The sequence below is a fragment of the Stegostoma tigrinum genome, chromosome 2, assembly GCF_030684315.1.
Source record: "Stegostoma tigrinum isolate sSteTig4 chromosome 2, sSteTig4.hap1, whole genome shotgun sequence".
NCBI classification, from domain to species: Eukaryota; Metazoa; Chordata; class Chondrichthyes; order Orectolobiformes; family Stegostomatidae; genus Stegostoma; species Stegostoma tigrinum.
The window spans coordinates 87,943,294-87,963,794 of NC_081355.1; the positions used below are offsets into that span (position 1 = coordinate 87,943,294).

Here is a 20,501-nt window from a genome sequence, read left to right on the forward strand (position 1 = left end):
TTTTCATATGAATATGCAAAGTTTAGCATCAAAACCTAAACTACATCAATATTTCTACAAAAAAGCAAGCATTGAATATGGCACCATACAATCTTGTGGTCAAGATGCAAGACTCACAACTGCAGCTAGGATAGCTCACAAGACCAAATGGCACAGCGGTGTAAGTAAATGGATCAGCCATCAAGTTTGCTGCACCATTCAGTGAAAAGACATTTCATAAAATCCAACATAAGAGGCTGTTAAGTAAGGTGGACCCCCAAGGAATTGAGGGAAAATTACTGACATGGCAGGGTTGAGGTGACAGACTGCAGGGATAACTGGTAAAAACTCAAATTAACAGGATGTGATCAGTGATGCCTCACATGAACTGTTAGGGCCTTAATTATTCACAAGGTATATTAATGATTTGGATAACAGCACAAAGTCACATATCCAAATTTGCCGATGATACAAGGTTGGGCAGCATTGTAGTTAGTGTAGATGATAAGCATAAAATTACAGTGGGATATTGATAGACTAGGTGAATGGGCCAAACTGTGGCTGAAAGAGTTCAATGGAAGCAAGTGCGAGGTTATCTATTTTGGACTGAGAAATGATAGATCAGAGTTATTTCTAGATGGTATGAAGTTAAATTCAGTAGATGTCCTAAGAGACCTAGGGGTTCAGATGCATAGATCTTTAAAATTCCAGAAACAGATGCATAAAATAATCAATAAAGCTAATGGAATGCTGGCCTTGATATCTAGAGGGCTGGAATGCAAGGAGGCAGATGTTATGCTACAGTTATACAAAACCCTGGTTAGCCCCACTGGGTGTACTGTGGGCAAACCTTGACACCTGAGCTTAGGAAGGATACACTGGAGGGTCAACAATGTAGTTTTACAAGAATGACGCCTGGACATCAGGAATTACGAAGTGATACCATACAAATTAGGCCTGTTTTCACTAGAATTTAGAAGGCTAAGAGGTGATCTGATCATAGTCATAAAAAGGTATTAAAAAGAAAAGGGTAGATCAAGATAAACTATTGCCACTGGTTGGCCATTCTAGGGGAGATAGTCTGAGAAAGAGGCCAGTCCATCCAGGAGACATTAAGAAGCACTTCTACACATAAAGGATGAGGGGGGTGGGGTTTGGAACTCCATTCCAAAAATGGCAGTTGATGCTATATCAGTTGTTAGCTTTAAAGCTGAGATATACATTTTTATTATTAAGGGATATGAACCAAAGTGAGTTATATGTAATTAGGCAACAGATTAACCATGATCTAACTGAATAGCAGAACAGCATCACTGGGCTGAAACGCATACTCCTGTTCCTATGAGATCATGGCCAATTAAATTATCCTCAACTTCACTTTGCTGCCTTTCCCCTCATAACCCTTGATTCTCTTATGATTAAAAATCTACCCCAGCTTTAAATATACTTAACAACTTAGGCTCAACACCTTTCTATGGTAAAGAATTCCAGATTCGCTACTCTGAGAAGAAATTGTTTAAGTTTATCATACACAATTTTGCACTTCTTCCAGAGTTTCTTTATCTTTTTTGAAATATTGCGATATATCCAATATTTGTGGAAGCATTGGAATGGGAATAGTAAGGAATGATAATTTTTTTCCCCCGGGGTCTAAATATACAGGATGTCCCTAATCTTATATGTCACTGTGTTCCCACATATCTATCTTTTAAATATCTCTCCACCTTATTATTAAATATTATTACCATCTCTCTCCAATCACTAACTTTGGTCATATAATTTAAAGCCTTACATCTGAGTTTTAGAGCAAAAGAAACTTCCTTAAACTTAGATTTATGCTCACCTCACTATAGATTTCTCGACCATTGGAAATGATGTTCTGGCTTATCCCTGTAAATAATTACCAAATTACTCCTTAATTATTGTTAAATTGGAGCCAATCCTTCCAAACAATGCATTTCGACCCTCTAGAGAATGACTCTAATGTAACAAATGCACCCCTACTCAATCCAAACCATCCTGTGGCCTCAAGGTTCTATATAGATCCACCAATACATACCAATGGTCACAAAAAGGTTCAAGCAAATAACAAAGCTCACGAACATTAAATGCAGCAATTGCAGCTTCCTGCAACAAATTTTATTGAAGAAAATAGTTGGGACACAGTTGTGTACATTTTGTAAATTTATTCCCATAATTCCCATAGAAATTTAACAGGCATTCCTAAAAGTATCACAAAGGCTTGATTTAGAAGACATACGTTTGGAATTTGCAAGAAATATTTTATTTAAAAATTCAGAGTATGTTCAAAATTCAAATCAATTGCATGGAGAATATTCAGATAAAAAGCACTATATCAAATCTCATCAACATCTGGGGACCACATGAAAGCATTGAGAGTGTTCTTACAAAAATTGAAACTGCAACAGACATTTCTGTCTTTTCTTTTGAAACAATCAATCCACTATTTCTCTCGCAACTGTACTTTAAAGAAGTGTTGAGAGCTCTTCAGCAAGCAAACAACTGGAGAAGATATATACTCTCCATTTTCATTACATTAATGCTCGGACATTTTGATAAACATAACATACAATTCAACCACTTAAAGAAATTGTGCAGATCTTTTTGACACTCAGATTGGACGTAGCAATCTGATATTGCATAGTAGCAAACAGTGATAATTTATAAAACAGGTTGATTTTTAAAATGTGTACATTAGAAAGATATCCACCAAAAAACTCAAATAAAAATCCTTTTACATTTATAGTTTATCCAAAAGTAACAAATTCTGTAAACATTTGCATCAAATTCAACCACTCTCAAGACCAAGTGTAATTCTACTGTCAGCACATCTGCTTGGCGGTAACAACTGAAACATTGCACAATCTTTCACCTTAATTTAAAACCTCCAAAACTGTTGGAAAAATGTAAGTCAATATCTACAATGAACAGATTTAAACAAAAACAAAGTTCTTTCATTAAGACAAAACAAATCAGAACATTTCATGTTATAGAAGCCCAAGACAATTAATTCTTAGACATCAATTAGCCCTTTAACAGTGATTTGCTGTTTGGATCAATGGATACCTATCAAAAGCAATTATTAGAAACTGATCAGTACATTCTCCAACATTCAGGATACAGTTATAACTATGTCAAAGTACAGAAGTGCAAAGCCATTCAACTCATCCTTCCAAAGACATATTGCTACTGTTTGGTAAGCAAGGCTTTTCATACACATATACAGCATTGTAAATTCTATAAACATTTTTGCATATTTACTTCATTTTATACATTGAGAGAAGAAAATATTTTCTACATTTAATACCAAATTAATATTAACTCTCAGAACTGCACTTTGCAATTCGAGTGCAAAAATATAGTCCTTCAATTTTTAAAATCAAAATAACATGCATCTACTGTATCCAAACAAGTCATTGCACATCTATTTGTCACTTGTGGCAAGACATTACAGCCACATCAGGCAGGAGTGAACCAATACACATTAATCTAAAATGTGAAATCATTTTTTATTTTACAAATTATCCTGATGTGGTTACAAATCAACATTAAATCATGGACATTGGTCTTCCAAAGTTTGTTTTTTAAATTTGGTCAGGCTGAAGCACATTTATCATTCCACAACCAGGCACAGAATCATTTTAAAATATAAAGCTCGAGTTCTTGCAGAGCCTGATCTCAAACTTGCCTTTCATTTTCTATCAAGTGCCCACCTACATATTTAATTCTAAATAAAAAATACCTAGTGGGACAACGGAATATAGCAACATGCTCAGGTACATAAGATGCATTTATAACGATTCCTTCTCATGCCCCATTTCATGTCATTTAGGTTGAATCTCATGTTTGATAGGGTTAAAAATGACTGGTTAAGTTCCATAATTGCAGTTGTGCCAATTGGTCTGTTTCCCTTTTCAACATCACGGTCTCGAACCCAATCCTCAGACTTCACCACAATCTAAACAGAGTTCAGTAGAACGTTTAGCACATGCTGTATGTTTGAGATGCTATCCCTCAGATACTAAAATCCAAACCCCAACTCCCTGTTGAGATGGATGTCAAGGATGTCAAGGCACCATCTGAACAAGAACAGAAGTGATATTTCCCCCTCAGATTTCAGGTCAACCTTTACCCCTCAACAAACATTGCCAAAACAGACTAACAAGTCATTACTTTGACTACAAAACAGCAACGGTCATCCTTCAAAAATATTTCATCTGCTGTAACAAAGTTTCTGACTGTCCTACAAAGCCAGGTTGCATATTTTCAAAACTCTGACTGTAGACTTGGTGTTAGACCTTAGCGTTCTCCAATCATGGCACAAAAGTTCAAATCTCCTCATGCAAATCAATGTCAGAAATGAAGGTATCACTATCAGCTGTAAATTTAAGTTATCCCATTTAAAGCCCACAGGTATTTCCATGAAATTTCTACCACTGAACATCATATTTCTTAATATCAAGAGAACTAGTTCCAAAACACATCATCTTCAGTTTCAAGTTGTGAACACAGTTTCAATTTCACAAGACTTAAATGCAGCAAGTTAATGGAACTCAAAGGATCAGGATAAAGAGACATAACGCAACCCAAGTGCACTGAAACAAAATAATACATTCAAAATTGAAATGCTCTATAAAGCAATATTAACATTTCCACTCTTCTTGTCTCTAGTCTGAGCAAAGCAGAAGGTATTGCTCCATTTTTTGTAAATGAATTGGGAATCGCAATGTTGTCTCCTTGATGTGGCTGTAACACAATAGATCACAGACTTCAAGACAACCAAAGGAAGTACTAGTATAAGCTCACTTTTACATACAATTGTGTCAATGCCTTTCAGAAAGCTTGTTGAAATCAGTAGATTCTTCACCATATATAATCAAACAACATACAATCAGGTTATCTACCAATTAGATCAATAAAAACAAATTGTCCTTTGGAAATCGAAGGATTTTCATAATTTCAACATGTTATTAAAAATAAACAGTTCTCAGTAATAAAATCTTTTGACGATGTCAGAATATGATGCAGATCTTAAAATCCCATCTTGAAAGTATTCTAAAGGAGACCGTTCTTAGACTTGATATGATCCTATTGTTCATAGGAAAATTCAGTAGCTTTTTGGTAACGGCAGCTTTATGAAGTTGTTAATGAACCTGAATTCTACAAATCATTTTCTTTCTTGAAAGAACCATTTCTGGTGGTCGATATCTGTGCAAGGCCGCAGCAATGGTCCTGGACGACCATTACTAAATGCATTGGGTACAGCCTGCAAGCACCTTTTCGTTTGGGCATGATAGACTGAGCCATCCTTCGAAGACAAAAAAAGTTCACAACAAACATAATTGAGATCACAGATTAATTAAACTAAGACTTTTGATTCAATGCTGTCCTGTAATTGTGTTTTAACCTGCTTATTTGCAATTGACATAACTTTAGCAGAGAAATCAAAGTCTACACCCACAGCTTTCTCACAAGACTTCATTCCTACTATGCAAAACAGAATAATGCGCCACTTAAACAGAGTTGTCTCTTGTTGATGAACTATTACATGTGGCAATCATAGTTTTGAGCTGTTTACAGACAGGCAGTTCTTCTGTCATATTTTACACACATTATCAGTTATTGACCACTTAGTAAAAATACAGGAAGTCTTGAAAATTAGAAAAATTGCACATGCAATCATCTTTGAAAGTACATAATGAATGACAAGAGTATTTTTAAATATATATCTTAAAATAACCCTAAAATTTTTCAGGATGTGTCTTACCTCCTTAAAAATGAATTTTTGATTTTCAGGCACAGGCTTATTATTCTCTTGGCAAAGACGCATTATTAAATAGTCAGTTCCTGGATCTGCTGAAGCACAGGCCTCAGGTTGGCGAGTATTATAGCGGATTTCATTGTGTGAAGAATACTCAAAAAACTAGAAGCACAGAAAGCATTTGCTGTTTAAAAGGACGCCAATCAAGTGAGCTTCATTTGTGATACTTCAGCAGCCTACCACAATCAGCAACCCCACTAACTTTGATTACACCCACAAGGATGTCCAAGGTCCGTGCATCATAGCAGCAACTCCCAGAACAAGAAGTCAGTATTGTGAACAGTGTCAGCATGCCATTCACCACATGCAAACCTCCAGAGAAGCTGTACAGCTTACAGGAACATTGACTGCAATAGCTATCTAGCTTTCTACACATCAGAGAGCCCTATAATCCAAGTGAAATCTTGGCCAACGATTTTCTGTACAGAAGAAAGGCTATCTTACTGTAGTTGTACAAGGCCTCAGTGGGACCACACCCGAAATACACTTTGTTTTGGCCTCTGTAGTGATCATAACACATTTAGCCTGCTGGACCTCACAGAATATGAGCTCCCTCAATGGGGCTGTTACTCTGGTCCAATAAAGGGTGCCCTGGTTGACAGATTTAAAAAAAAGTGAGTGTCAGAGATACTGCCACTCTGAGTGCCAACTCTGGAGAGGCTGTATTAAAATCAAGGACTGCTCACATGAAAATAAAGGACGACTTGGTGATGGGTTACTAGCCTCTGTAGGAGGTATTTCAGCAGTGACATTGAGCAATGCATGATCAATGCAACAGTCACCAATGAGTTCTGAGGGAGGTGGCTGACGAAATAATGGAGGCTTTAGTTGTGATCTTTCAAAAGTCCCAGATGACTGGAAAATTGCTGTTGTAACCCCCTTGTTTGAGAAAGGATCAAGGCAAAAGATGGAAAATTATAGGCCGATTAGCCGAACCTCGGTCGTTGGTAAAATTCTAGAATCCATTGTCAAGGATGAGATTTCTAAATTCCTGGAAACGTAGGGTCAGATTAGAACAAGTCAGCATGGATTTAGTAAGGGGAGGTCATGCCTGACAAACTTGTTAGAATTGTTTGAAGCGGTAACAAGTATGTTAGACCAGGGAAACCCAGTAGATGTTATCTATCTAGACTTCCAAAAGGCCTTTGAGAAGGTGCCTCATGGGAGGCTGTTGAGCAAGGTGAAGGCCCATGGTGTTCGAGGTGAGCTACTGGCTTGGATTGAGGATTGGCTATCTGACAGAAGGCAGACAGTTGGGATAAAAGGCTCTTTTTCGGAATGGCAACCGGTGACGAATGGTGACCCGCAGGGTTCAGTGTTGGGGCCACAGCTGTTCACCTTATATATGAATGATCTGGCTGAAGGGACTGGGGGCATTCTGGCGAAGTTTTCCGATGATATGAAGATAGATGGACAGGCAGGTAGTACTGAGGAGGTGGGGAAGCTGCAGAAAGATTCAGACAATTTAGGAGAGTGGTCCAGGAAATAGAACATAGAACAGTACAGCACAGAACAGGCCCTTCAGCCCACGATGTTGTGCCGACCATTGATCCTCACGTATGCACCCTCAAATTTCTGTGACCATATGCATGTCCAGCAGTCTCTTAAATGACCCCAATGACCTTGCTTCCACAACTGCTGCTGGCAACGCATTCCATGCTCTCACAACTCCCTGTGTAAAGAACCCACCTCTGACATCCCCTTTATACTTTCCTCCAACCAGCTTAAAACTATGTCCCCTTGTGTTAGCCATTTCTGCCCTGGGAAACAGTCTCTGGCTATCAACTCTATCTATGCCTCTCATTATCTTGTATACCTCAATTAGGTCCCCTCTCCTCCTCCTTTTCTCCAATGAAAAAAGTCCGAGCTCAGTCAACCACTCTTCATAAGATAAGCCCTCCAGTCCAGGCAGCATCCTGGTAAACCTCCTCTGAACCCTCTCCAAAGCATCTACATCTTTCCTATAATAGGGCGACCAGAACTGGACGCAGTATTCCAAGTGCAGTCTAACCAAAGTTTTATAGAGCTGCAACAAGATCTCACGACTCTAAACTCAATCCCCCTGTTAATGAAAGCCAAAACACCATATGCTTTCTGAACAACCCTGTCCACTTGGGTGGCCATTTTAAGGGATCTATGTATCTGCACACCAAGATCCCTCTGTTCCTCCACACTGCCAAGAATCCTATCCTTAATCTTGTACACTGCTTTCAAATTCGACCTTCCAAAATGCATCACCTCGCATTTATCCAGGTTGAACTCCATCTGCCACCTCTCAGCCCATCTCTGCATCCTGTCAATGTCCCGCTGCAGCCTACAACAGCCCTCTACACTGTCAACGACACCTCCAACCTTTATGTCGTCTGCAAACTTGCTGACCCATCCTTCAATCCCCTCATCCAAGTCATTCATAAAAATTACAAACAGTAGAGGCCCAAGGACAGAGCCCTGTGGAACACCACTCACCACTGACTTCCAGGCAGAATATTTTCTTTCTACTACCACTCGCTGTCTTCTGTTGGCCAGCCAATTCTGTATCCAGACAGCTAAGTTCCCTTGTATCCCATTCCTCCTGATTTTCTGAATGAGCCTACCATGGGGAACCTTATCAAATGCCTTGCTGAAGTCCGTATACACCACATCCACAGCTCGACCCTCATCAACTTTTCTAGTCACATCCTCAAAGAACTCGATAAGGTTTGTGAGGCATGACCTGCCCCTCACAAAGCCGTGTTGACTGCATTTGATCAAGCCATGCTCTTCCAAATGGTCATAAAACCTATCCCTCAGAATCCTTTCTAACACCTTGCAGACGACAGACGTGTGACTTACTGGTCTGTAATTGCCGGGGATTTCCCTATTTCCTTTCTTGAAGAGAGGAATTACATTTGCCTCTCTCCAGTCCTTAGGTACAACTCTAGTTGAGAGCGAGGATGCAAAAATCCTCGCAATGGCTGATGAAATTCAACGTGAGCAAATGCGAGGTTTTGCACTTTGGAAAAAAAAATACAGACATGGACTATTTTCTAAGCAGCAAGAAAATTCATAAAGCAGAAGTACAAAGGGATCTGGGAGTGTTGGTCCAGGATTCTCTAAAAGTTAACTTGCACGTAGAATCCATGATTAAGAAAGCGAATGTAATGTTGCCATTTACCTCAAGAGGGCTGGAATATAAAAGCTGTGATGTGCTTCTGAGGCTTTATAAAGCTCTAGTTAGGCCCCATTTAGAATACTGTGTCCAATTTTGGGCCCCACACCTCAGGAAGGACATAGTGGCCCTGCAGCATGTCCAGCAGAGATTCACACAGATGATCCCTGGAACGGTTGGTTTAAAGGTATGATGAACGGCTAAGGATCCTAGGATTGTATTCATTAGAGTTTAGAAGGTTGAGGGGAGATCTAATAGAAACTTACAAGATAATGTATGGCTTAGAAAGGGTGGACGCTGGGAAGTTGTTTCCGTTAGGCAGGGAGACTAGGACCCGTGGGCACAGCCTTAGAATTAGAGGGGGTAAATTTAAAAAGGAAAATGAGGAGACATTTCTTCAGCCAGAGCGTGGTGGGCCTGTGGAATTCATTGCCATGGCATGCAGTGGAGGCCGGGATGTTGGATGCTTTCAAGGCAGAGATTGACAAATTCTTGATCTCACAAGGAATCAAGGGGTCCGGGGAGAGTGCAGGGAAGTGGAGATTGAAATGCCCTTCAGCCATGATTTAAATGGCGGAGTGGACTCGATGGGCCGAATGGCCTTACTTCCACTCCAATGTCTTATGGTCTTATTGAGTGGGGGGTAAGCATTTCTTACATCGTGCCTTTGTTTGGGAAGCTTGACTTGTTCGATCCTGCCGTTGAGGACTAGGCCCAGTTTGTGGAAAGAACACATTTCTTTGGTGGCAAATGACACTTTGGCAGACAAAAAGCAACACGTAATTCTCCTGACAGCCTACGGAGTTGCAGCTTTTTCTGTTATTAGAAACCTAACTTTCCCCGAGGCACCAGATGCTAAAACCAGATTTAGTTACGGAATATTGGACCCCACGCTGCCCCTAATTCTGAGACAATAACTTTTACTCAATAATTCGAGGATTCTGGTATCCGTATGAGGATTTTTGATTCAGTTCGGATGACCAGCATAAGTTTGTGACTTTGGTTTAACCCTTAATGAGAGGCTTACACACAGTTTGGTATGCGAGATTAATGCTGTAACTATACAAAAATACCTACTGGCTGAAGACCAATTGGATTTCAAAAGGGACTACAACAGGCTTTAATCATTGGAAAGTGTACAAGTGGATCATGTGAGCTGCAGGGTACTCCAATGGAAGTGGACACTGTTATCAATCCGACAGCTTGGTGAACATCATGTAAGTGCAGACAATTACACAGCCTCACTCAGGACATATCCTGATCAGAGGGACTCTAGGTTGGCCCCCAGCAAGCTCCAAAACAAAGCTTTGCCTTGGCCAAACTGTTAAAATTTTCTTCAGTATCTGGGCCATCAAGCCATTGTAGTTGGTATGTTGACTCAAGACAGCTAAGGAGTCCACTAGACCTAAACTGACCAGTATACAGGAGAGTTCACACCCTGGAAAGTCTATCTAAATTTGCTTTGGAACAGTTAACTTGCTTCATGACATCAAAATCAGAACCAAAATAAATGTCTGGTCAACCAGATCATCTGGTTCTAATGGAGGTCAATGCCAGCACAGCCATTATCAGAGAATCACAGAACTAGTTTTTAAACAAAACTCGCTCTGGACTCCAGCCCTTAAGTTTACACAAGACCTTGGCTAAACTGAGAACTGACACTACAGAATGTTTACAGATTAAAATTACAACTTTGGTTCCAGTTTCTTTTGAAAAGCAACTGGTTCAGTTACCACCGATTATAGTAAAAGGCTCTGGCCCATGTTTGGTGGGGTGAAATTGGTTGTGGGAGATTCATGGAAGTTGAAAAATGTTGAGCAAATAAGAAAACGGATGCCTCAATGGAGTCCGAACTAAATGACTAAGTACCCAGAAGGTCTAGTACTATCAGAGGAGACAGGCCATCCTGCATGTTGAGCAGGAAACAATTCCACAATTCTGCAAGACCTGCCATCTGCCTTACGGGTAAAATTAGGGTAGAAATCAGAAAGCAGGAAAATGAAGGAATCAAACCTGTTCAATTTGTGGAACGGGCAGCACCGGCCACACCGACTTTGAAATACAACAGCTTGGTTCACTTTTGTGGGGATTTTAAACAAACAAACAAAACTGCTTCTCACTGCTGGATTAATACTCAATCCCTCGGGTGGAAGATTTATCAGTAAGGCTAGCAGGAGGTCTGTCCCTCATGAAGCTGGACATGAGCTATTCTTACTTGCAATTGCACTTAGACAAGGATTCCAGGAAGGGTTTATATCAATATGCAATACTGCCATTTGGAATCTCATCAGCCTGTTCAATTTTTCAATGGACAACGGAGACCATTTTGCAAGGTCTATCTCAGGTCACAATTTACCTAGATAGCGTTTTAATAACAGGAAAAGCCAATACGGAACACTCAGACATAATCCTAAGGCATTTTCAAAGGTGGGCATGTGCCTCAAGAGGTCAGGTGTGTTCCAGACACCCACTAAGTGACCTATTTGGGCTACACAGTTGACAAGACTGGGTTACATTGGTTGGAAGATAAAGCGAGGGTGATCAAAGGCAACCCTGGTCTCTCATCCATCCAGGAGCTTAGATCATTTCTTGGGCTGGTAAATTATTACAGAAAGTTCATACATAACTTGGCCTCCACCCTGGCACCTCTGCATCAACTCTTAAAAAAGGGGCAAGCCTTGGAAATGGTTGCACAGACAAGCCTTAGCCTTCAGTGAAATAATGAAACAACTATCATGCTCTAAGGTGTTGGCACACTATGATCCAAAGAAAGATCTGGTGTCAACAAGAGATGTTTGCCCATATGGCATCAGGGTGATATTACCTCATTGATTGCCCAATGGAGGGGAACAGCCAAATAGCCAGGACTTTGGCTAATGCAGATCATAATATGCTCAGACAGAGAAAGAGGATTGGCAGTCATATTTGAAGTTAGGGAATTTCCACCAATAGCTTTTTATGGCCAAAAATGTGAGATAATCACAGACCACAAACGCCTAATTGGTCTGCTTAAAGAGAACAAGAAAGTTCCAGCCCATAGCTTCAGGCTGCATTCAGAGATGGACTCCAACATTTATTAAGCGCTTATAACTATAAGTTAGAACACTATCCGGGACACCAGTTAGCAAATGCAAATGTATGAGCAGCCTCCGATGAGCAGATACTTCTGATGGAGGAGTCTGTAATGATATTAAATTTCATGGAAACACTCCCAGTACCAGCTGACAATATCAGACTTTAGAAGAAAAAAATATCCTCTCCTTTCAAATGAAACAACTGGTAGTGATGGTGGACACCAAAAGGACTACTACAATTAGAATTCAAACCATTTTGGACCAGCTCATAGTAGATGATGGCATATTGATATACGGAACATGTAGTTGGAACCTCTGAAATGAAGATGTTGGTGAGAAGCTATGTCTGGTGGCAAGGCCTGGATGCAGACATAGCCACTTTGGTGGGGCAGTGCCCAGAGTGTTAACAAGGATAAAAATTATGGCCAGCAGCTCTGTTACAATTGGGCGAATGACTGGGTAAATATTTGGACTTGGTTGTGCATCAACCATGCAGGTCCTTTTCATAATGTCAATGTTCTTAGTTATTGAAGACACCCAATCAAGCTGTTTGGACTTGCACAGGCTCCATTCATCACACATGATAGAATGATAGAAAAACTGAGCACATCTTTTACAATACACTGAGTCCGGAAGCGCTGGTCACAGATAATGGGCCATCATTTACTAGCAGGGAGTTTGTGTATTTCCTGAAGGTGAATGGGATTTGACATACCTGGGCAGCTCCATACTACACATCATCCAATGGTTTGGCAGACAGAGCATGCCAAATATTGTGTGTCTTTGGACTGGATTGAAAAATTAGAAATATTACATTATTTAAGATTGTAGCAGAGGAAGAGACCAGTTAATTATAGATTATACCAGTTTAGTTTCAATTGTGGAAAATTGTGGAAAGTGTCAGAGACTGAGTGATGGAACATGTGCAAAATATGAGCTGAAACACATTCATTCAGTTTGGTGTGTGAAAAGTAGGTCATATTCAACTAATCTAGTTGAACTTTCTGTTTAAGTGTGTTGTCTATTTGGACGCCCTCAAAGACATATGACAAGGCTCTGCCCAACAGATTAAAATAAATGGCATGGATCTGGAATTGGTTGGGAGATGGGAGGTATAGTCAAAATAAAGGAGACATATTTGATGATGGGTTGCGAAGTAAGTACTCCCGAGGGATGTGGCAAGCCACCATGGGTAGATGCTAATTTTCAATTTAGTGATAGCCAACATAGCAATATGATTTAAATGGTGGTAAGTAAACAAAATGAATTGTCGCTCACCTGATTTTGGCCCATGCCATGGCACTGGTACAGAATGACTTTTTCGCCTGCAACATTGTGCTCATTGGGTGGATTGTAATCGAAACAGTGGTTCAGCATCCCTTTGTTCTTTAGCTGGAGAAAACAAAATTAGTATGGATATGTAGCTATATTGAAATGGATAGATAAAATAAGCAGGTCCCTTATCAATTCTGCAATTGGAAACATAATGGGTCACAACTTCTGATTAGCATCACAGCAGATCGGACTGATGGTGACTCTGTTGCAGTTTGTCCAATTTCTTGTCAACAAGATGAACTGCCAGACTTTGGAGTCTGACCCTCCCCCGATGCCTCCACCTGTAAGAAATTAGCTAGGAATCCATTCAGGGCTGCAGGTCAAGTCATACCGTCTTTTAAAGCAATAGCCGCTGGACTCCAGTGTGTTAAAAATATTTAAGGTCCCAAAGCCACTTTGACAACTGAGAGGAGACAAATGTCTATGACAAGTATATGAGCAGGCAGGGTAGTGGGTGAAGAGAGTGGATGATGAGGGGGAAGAGGTGAGGGGTGGGGATGCAGCAGTGGGATTGGGGTGGCAGGTGATTGGGTGAGGGGCAAGGATAACAAATCTACAAAGCTCTTTGTCAAATCAATGAAGCATCAAACAAAATTTCCTTCAGTTTGAGCTGCATAATGAAACGAGTCTGACTGCAGGATACCGTGCTTTTCACCATCCAAAGAATAACGACAGTATTAAGACAATGAATATTCTTTAAAAGTGCACTGATCTTCTTGTAACCACTATGAAAAGACATTTCAACAAATATCAAGAAACAATTTCAAATCATCAATCTAAATACCTCCCTCAGAAAACTTCCTCTCAAGTTTGTTTTAAATGGATGAGCATGATTCAACAGTGACACCATGTTCCAGATTTTCCCCATAAGAGGAAACATTTTCTCCACGTATACCCAGACAACACCCCTTAGGATCTTTTACGTTTGAAAGAAGTCACCTCTTACTCTTCCAGACTCCAGCAGTACAACCCTATTCTGTTCAATTTTTCTTCAGTCAACCCTTTCATTCCAGATATTAGTCTGGTAAATCCCTGAACTGTCTCCAACATACATTTACATCATTTCTCAAACAAGGTGACTAATACTGAGCGTATTACTCCAGGTGTGGTAACACTCGTGTCCTGTACAACTCAAGCAAAAGACTTATGAAATATGATCTCCTTTTCACAAAACAAAACAGACTCTGCTGGAGTACCTTGAATGTATCCAAGTTCCCTACTATAAATACCTTTTGACATGTTCTCTATGATAGCTGTTAAGCTAACTGGCCAAGAGTTTCCTGCTTTCCATCTCCCTTTTTGAATAAACAGTGACATTGGCTATCTTCTAAGCATTTTAGTAGTAAATCAGGAAAATGTTGTTGCTTTCTGCAAATTTTATAGATAGACTTGCATTTAAATGGCCTCAGAACATTTCATAGTCACCTATATTTTTGAAGTGCAGTGCTGATTGTAATTGCAGTTGTTACGTCAGCCAATTTACTCACAACAAGGTTTGCCAAAATTCCTTACTGATAATGAAAAGACTTCCTTGTTTGCAAGTATGACTGAGGTGCTGACTTAGGGATAAATATTGACCAGAGCCAAGCACAACACATCCGTTCTTCTTTGAAATAGTACCATGAAATGTTTTACATCGAACAGGGAGCAAATGGGGTCTCAATTTAATATCTCTTCTGAAGGACAGTACCTCCAAGTACTCCCTCAGTACTGCGATGAAATGTCACCCTGAGATTTTAGTGCTTGTATCGCTGAAATGGGAACACACAAGCTAACAGAACAGAGATGAGGGTGATACCATCCATGCCAAAGCTGACAAAATGAAACGAAGTGAGCTTTAAAAGAAAGTTAGCAAACTTTAATGACTTAAAAGATAAACTGTTTCAAGCAAAACAATTGACCTTGGAATATCTCTACTTCAGGATGGGGATTAAGTGGAAATGCACAACACACTTACCATTCCAAAGAAACCTGGCCGATCTTCAGGTACATGGATATCTGGATAAACATTCTCCAGTAACCATTTGAAGCTTTTACATTGTAGTTTCTCTCTCAATTTTATCCTTTCTGATACATCACCATAAGGTTCCTGTAAATCAGAAAATGCAGGGAAATACATTCACTTCACAGTAGCGCAAATGTAGCAATGAAATAACAAATTTTAACAATTTTAAACCAGCTTACTGATTTCTTAATCTTCATGACCTAGACAAAGAAAATCTGAGATGGTGATAAAACAGCACTTCAAAACAACCAATACAGCCAAAGCTTAAAGTTGTGACAAAAGTGAAATTAATTATTTTGTTCTGTTTTACCAGACTGGTTAAAACAAAGAACGCAACTTCTAAAACAAATCACGGCTCAATAATGCTCACTCCATTTCACAAGTTGGTATACTTGATGAATTATCCTCAAAATTTGCAATATCGGGAAAAGGGACGATTGATTTTTAAAACAAATTTGTTTTCTTTCATCTGAGTTTTGATACACTAACTGTCATAGGTAAAAGTTTGTGCATGTAAATTAATCTTCAAAATTATGATCAGATGTTTTGACTTCTGATGTACTAATGATGAGCTCCCACCACTTCCACTCAATTAAAGCAAAGCATTCAAAAACTCTTATTATTAGTATAGAATTTCTTCACTTGCAAGATTAAAACAATTTAAAAAATGAAAATAAGGCTACACTTACATACAATCAAGTTAAAATAAAATGAATATTTTGAAATTTAAAATCAGTTATTGTACATTGTTCCTATTAGAGCACTTAAGTAGACCATTCCAAAGACTACAACTCACCAAACGGGCATGTGGATTCCTGTGAAAATACAGTTCTTTATATTCATCCATCCAGACTTGTGCAGCACGCACACTATTTGCCAGGGCTTTACTCCTTGAATATGGAGCTTGTTTAGGAAAAACATGGCCCACATGAGAACAAGGATGTATTTCTAAGGAACCCCCACACTGCCATATCTGAAAAAAAAACAAGTCATCTTCATTGAGCATGTGCAATTTTATATCTTAATCGATCAATGTTTTATTCTTCCATTAATTGCATCAAGTACATTTCATTACTTTATAAAATTACTCTTAAAGAGAATTTTCCACACCATCGTTTTTAAACTTGACCACTTTGAAGATATGTTCGGAGAATGTGATATTAGGCAAATTGGTGGTAATTAGGACAAGAATACAGGACATTTTTTTTCCTCATTCCTTTCCCAGATGCTGAGATTAATTGCAGTTTCCCTACCAATCCTGGGACTTTATATTGTTTATTAATGGGACATGGGCTTTGCTGGTTTGTCATTTATTACCCATTGTTAATTGCTCTTGCAAAGATGGTAATGAGCTGCCTTCTTGAACAAAAAAATCTATTTGCTATAGGTAACCCATGATGCTGTCAGAGAGGGAGTTACAGAATTTTCATCAGTGACACTTAAAGAACAATATATTTTCAAGTTAACGTAATGAGTAATTACATGGAAAATTGCAGGTAGAGGTGTTCCCATGTATCTGCTGCCCTCGTCACTCTAGATGACTGGTGTCATGAGTTTGGAAGATGCTGTGTAAGGAGATTTGGTGGAATTCGACAGTGCATTGTGCAGATGGTACTCACTGCTGCAACGGAGCATCAGCAGTGGAGAGAATGAAGGTGGATGCAGTGCCAAAATAACAGGCTGCTTTGTCCTGGACAGTGTTAAGTTCCCTCTGTATTATTAAAGCTGCACTCATCCAGACACGTGGGAGCATTCCATCACCCTGCTGATTTAGACAGATAAGGATGGATTTCAGACAGATAAGGATGGGAGATTTCCTTCCCTGAATCAGGCATGTTTTTATGACAACCAACAATGGGTTTCATGGTCATCACTGAATGGAAATTAGCACACAGGCTATGATAAAAGTCAAGGCTGGATAATTGTTCACCAAACCAAGGGAAGAGTTTACACATTTAGCAAGCAGGACAGCCAATACACCTCACCCTGACGAATTGAAAGACTTTTCAGGAAAATAATGCCGTTTTTAACAAATTGCTTTGTACTGGACATAGTCACAGTTTCAAAAATGTATTATAAACCTTTTGTTTTATTATAAAGCAGTTCATAATTTTAGATACCTATAAAAAAACAGAAATGATATAATCAAATACAGAATGGAAATATAAATTGATGAAGCACACCAGCACTCAATTTAGTTGTACCAACTTCATTCTCTTTAAATCAAGGAAATGAGGTCAAGTAACTAAATCACATGCTTGTCAGGAAATTCACGTGCAAAACAGTCTTGATAAGCATTTTCTTCTCACATTTACAGCCATCTCATTACTCACAACCCCAACTTGCACTGCAAAGCAGCACAAGATTAAATATATGTCCATATAAACCATTAAATGTATACCATTTCTCTGTATGTCTTTGGTGGGACAGTTCTCCTCGAACATTAATCCAAGATGATCCAACTTTTCTTCCGAAGCACGATAAAGGAAATTACATTACAGCTAACACCCCATATTTAGAAATTAAAGATGAATGGAATTCTTACTCTGAAAGAAAATTCCAAGTTCTCTCCTCCCCAGACCTCCATCCCTGTGTCATACGTGCCCAGATATTCAAAGTATTTCTTGCTGACAGCAAACAGCCCTCCAGCCATAGTGGGAGACCTGTTGAGATAGGTTATTTCTAAATAACTGAAATAAACCTTTGTATCAATTCTAATCAGCAAAATATATGATCAAACTAGCAAAAAGCTATAATTTTAAATGATATTCTATTTACCTGTTACTGACACAATCAAAAAATTGGCAATGCTGATCATAAGATAATATATGAAAACTTACATCAACAATTTTAGATACCTCATAACAATTAGCTAAATTCTATACAAGTATACCATGACTGTGCGAATTTTTTTAAAATTATGTAATGTTAATAGAGTAGGAGATAATAAGGTATCACATGAGGGAATAATGAAACATTTTAAGCATGCCAGAGGATAAGTAACTGAACTAATAACTAACTAACTGCAAGGCAGAAAGTTGACAGAACAGGTAACTGATAACTATTCAGAATGGCAGATGGTGAAACGCAGGTTCCCACAAGGATTAGTGTTGCAGGCCAACGTTATTTACAATTTATATTGATGATTTGGAATTTATAATCAAAAACAATTTCAAGATGAGTGGACAGCATTATGGTCACCACAGAGAAAGACTGCAATCAATTACAAGATTTTGATAAACCTGCAGAATGGGCATAAAATTGACAAACAAACACATTTTGCTAAGAAAAATAGGTGGACAACATATTACCTGGATAATCAGAGCCTAAATGAATTGAAGCAGCAAAAGCATCTGAACATACAAAGGCACAAACCTTGAAAAGGTTGCAACAGAGTTCAATTAGCAAGTAAGGTCATACATAGCCAGGAGATGGTCAAATGAGGCATAGATATAGTGAAGGGAGAATTTGATCCAGATAGTAACTTCTGGAAAGTCTTCTTCCAGTTTAAATAAAGAAGAACCATAGAACTAATGACCTTCAAGTAATTTACATTGTGTAGTTTAACCAAGGAACTGCCTGATAGTGACAGTTATTGGTCAATCAGCTAAAAGCAGTTGGAGCAACTGATGTTAATTTCTCTACCAGAAGCTAAACTAACAAGTGCGGCTGGGGTTGTGACACAATGGTAGCGCATCTGGTTCCAGACCAGAAGGTTGCATGTGGAAGTCACACCAGGGTCAGAAGGTGTTACCTAAGTCAGCTAATTAGAGGTTCTATTTGAGAGAGATGAAGGCCTTCTAGCACAGTGGTAATAAGCCTACCGCTAGGCTGGATGGTCAAGGTTCAAGTCCCACCTAAGGTGGAATTTTGTCATAACCTGTCTGAACAGGAGGATTAAAACAAAATAACAGAGACAGGGCCTACAGCCATACTAGCCTATAAACACACCATCTATGAAGCTAAGCAGGCACAAGCCTAGTTAAGACGTGGCTGGGGGAACTGCCTGGAAGTATTAGGTGCAGCCAGCTAATGGGCTTTTGTAGACTGTGTTTTGATTACACCTGTACAGGCGTAGAGTCCCTACTTCTGGGCCAGAAAGTCAGGGCTCAAGTCGCACCTGCCACAGGCATGTCCCTGACAATTTTGAATAAATTTGTTGAAAAATAATTTATAAAAGAGACAGATTTTTCAAAGCAGAGATAATGGGAACTGTGGATGCTGGAGAATCCAAGATAATAAAATGTGAGGCTGGATGAACACAGCAGGCCCAGCAGCATCTCAGGAGCACAAAAGCTGACGTTTCGGGCCTAGACCCTTCATATGATCAGTGAGGGGCATACAGTCAAGGAGAGGTAAAAAGAGTGAATTTTGAATAAGGTTAATGTGTCAGTTCGGTGTAGAGTGAGAAAAGAGGTGGGTTAAGTGTGTGAAGGATGAGTCACATTTATCAGTTAAGATTTATCAATATTTTCCTCAGCCTTAACTTAAATTAAATTAATAACTTTATTTCACTTGTTTTAACATTGAGACATGGTAAGGCAGCTTGCACATGTTGAATGTGTGTCCTGTGCCACGTGGGAAGTTGTGGATGCTGCAGGTGACCTAGGTGACCACGTGAAAGAAGTGCCATCAACTGCAGAAATTAGGCTTGAATGGCCACTGCCATCATTGTAGATTCCTGAAGCAGTCAGAATTGGAAACACTTAAAACCCAGCAAAAGAGAACAAAGAAATTGATTAAGAAAAGGAAATGTGAAAATCAATATAAACCAAAGAACAAAGACTGCTTATGCATTTTAAGAATGTTAAAAGGAAAATGTTAGCCAGAGCAAATATTGGTCTACTGCAGGCGAGAATAGTGAATTTATAGTGAAGAATAGAAAATGAAGGAGCAACTAAAGTTACTTTGTGCTTGTCTTCAAAAGAGATACAGAAAATCCCCCATACCAGGCAACCTAAGGACATGTAAAAGCAAGAAACAAAAAGGTATTAGTAAAGATGTAGTACATGTAAAGTTAACCACTTTGAAGATTGATAAATTCCCAGGAACAGATAAGCTTCAACCCAGAGTGTAAGAGGTGGCCAGAGAGATAACATCATTGGTGGTCATCTTTCA

At 39.1% G+C, this 20,501-nt stretch overlaps 1 protein-coding gene across 1 annotated transcript in view; it reads right to left on the reverse strand.

The window, feature by feature from the left end:
* Positions 1 to 2,083: 2,083 nt before the first annotated feature.
* galnt12 (UDP-N-acetyl-alpha-D-galactosamine:polypeptide N-acetylgalactosaminyltransferase 12) overlaps positions 2,084 to 20,501 on the reverse strand; it is an 80,971-nt gene continuing 62,553 nt past the window's right edge. The window contains exons 5-10 of the mRNA XM_048521073.2: positions 17,929 to 18,046; positions 16,180 to 16,356; positions 15,336 to 15,467; positions 13,322 to 13,435; positions 5,768 to 5,923; positions 2,084 to 5,308 (exon numbers count right to left, since the gene is read on the reverse strand). Coding sequence (XP_048377030.1) covers positions 5,168 to 5,308; positions 5,768 to 5,923; positions 13,322 to 13,435; positions 15,336 to 15,467; positions 16,180 to 16,356; positions 17,929 to 18,046 — 838 coding nt within the window. The 3' untranslated portion in view covers positions 2,084 to 5,167. The remainder of the gene's footprint in view (positions 5,309 to 5,767; positions 5,924 to 13,321; positions 13,436 to 15,335; positions 15,468 to 16,179; positions 16,357 to 17,928; positions 18,047 to 20,501) is intronic.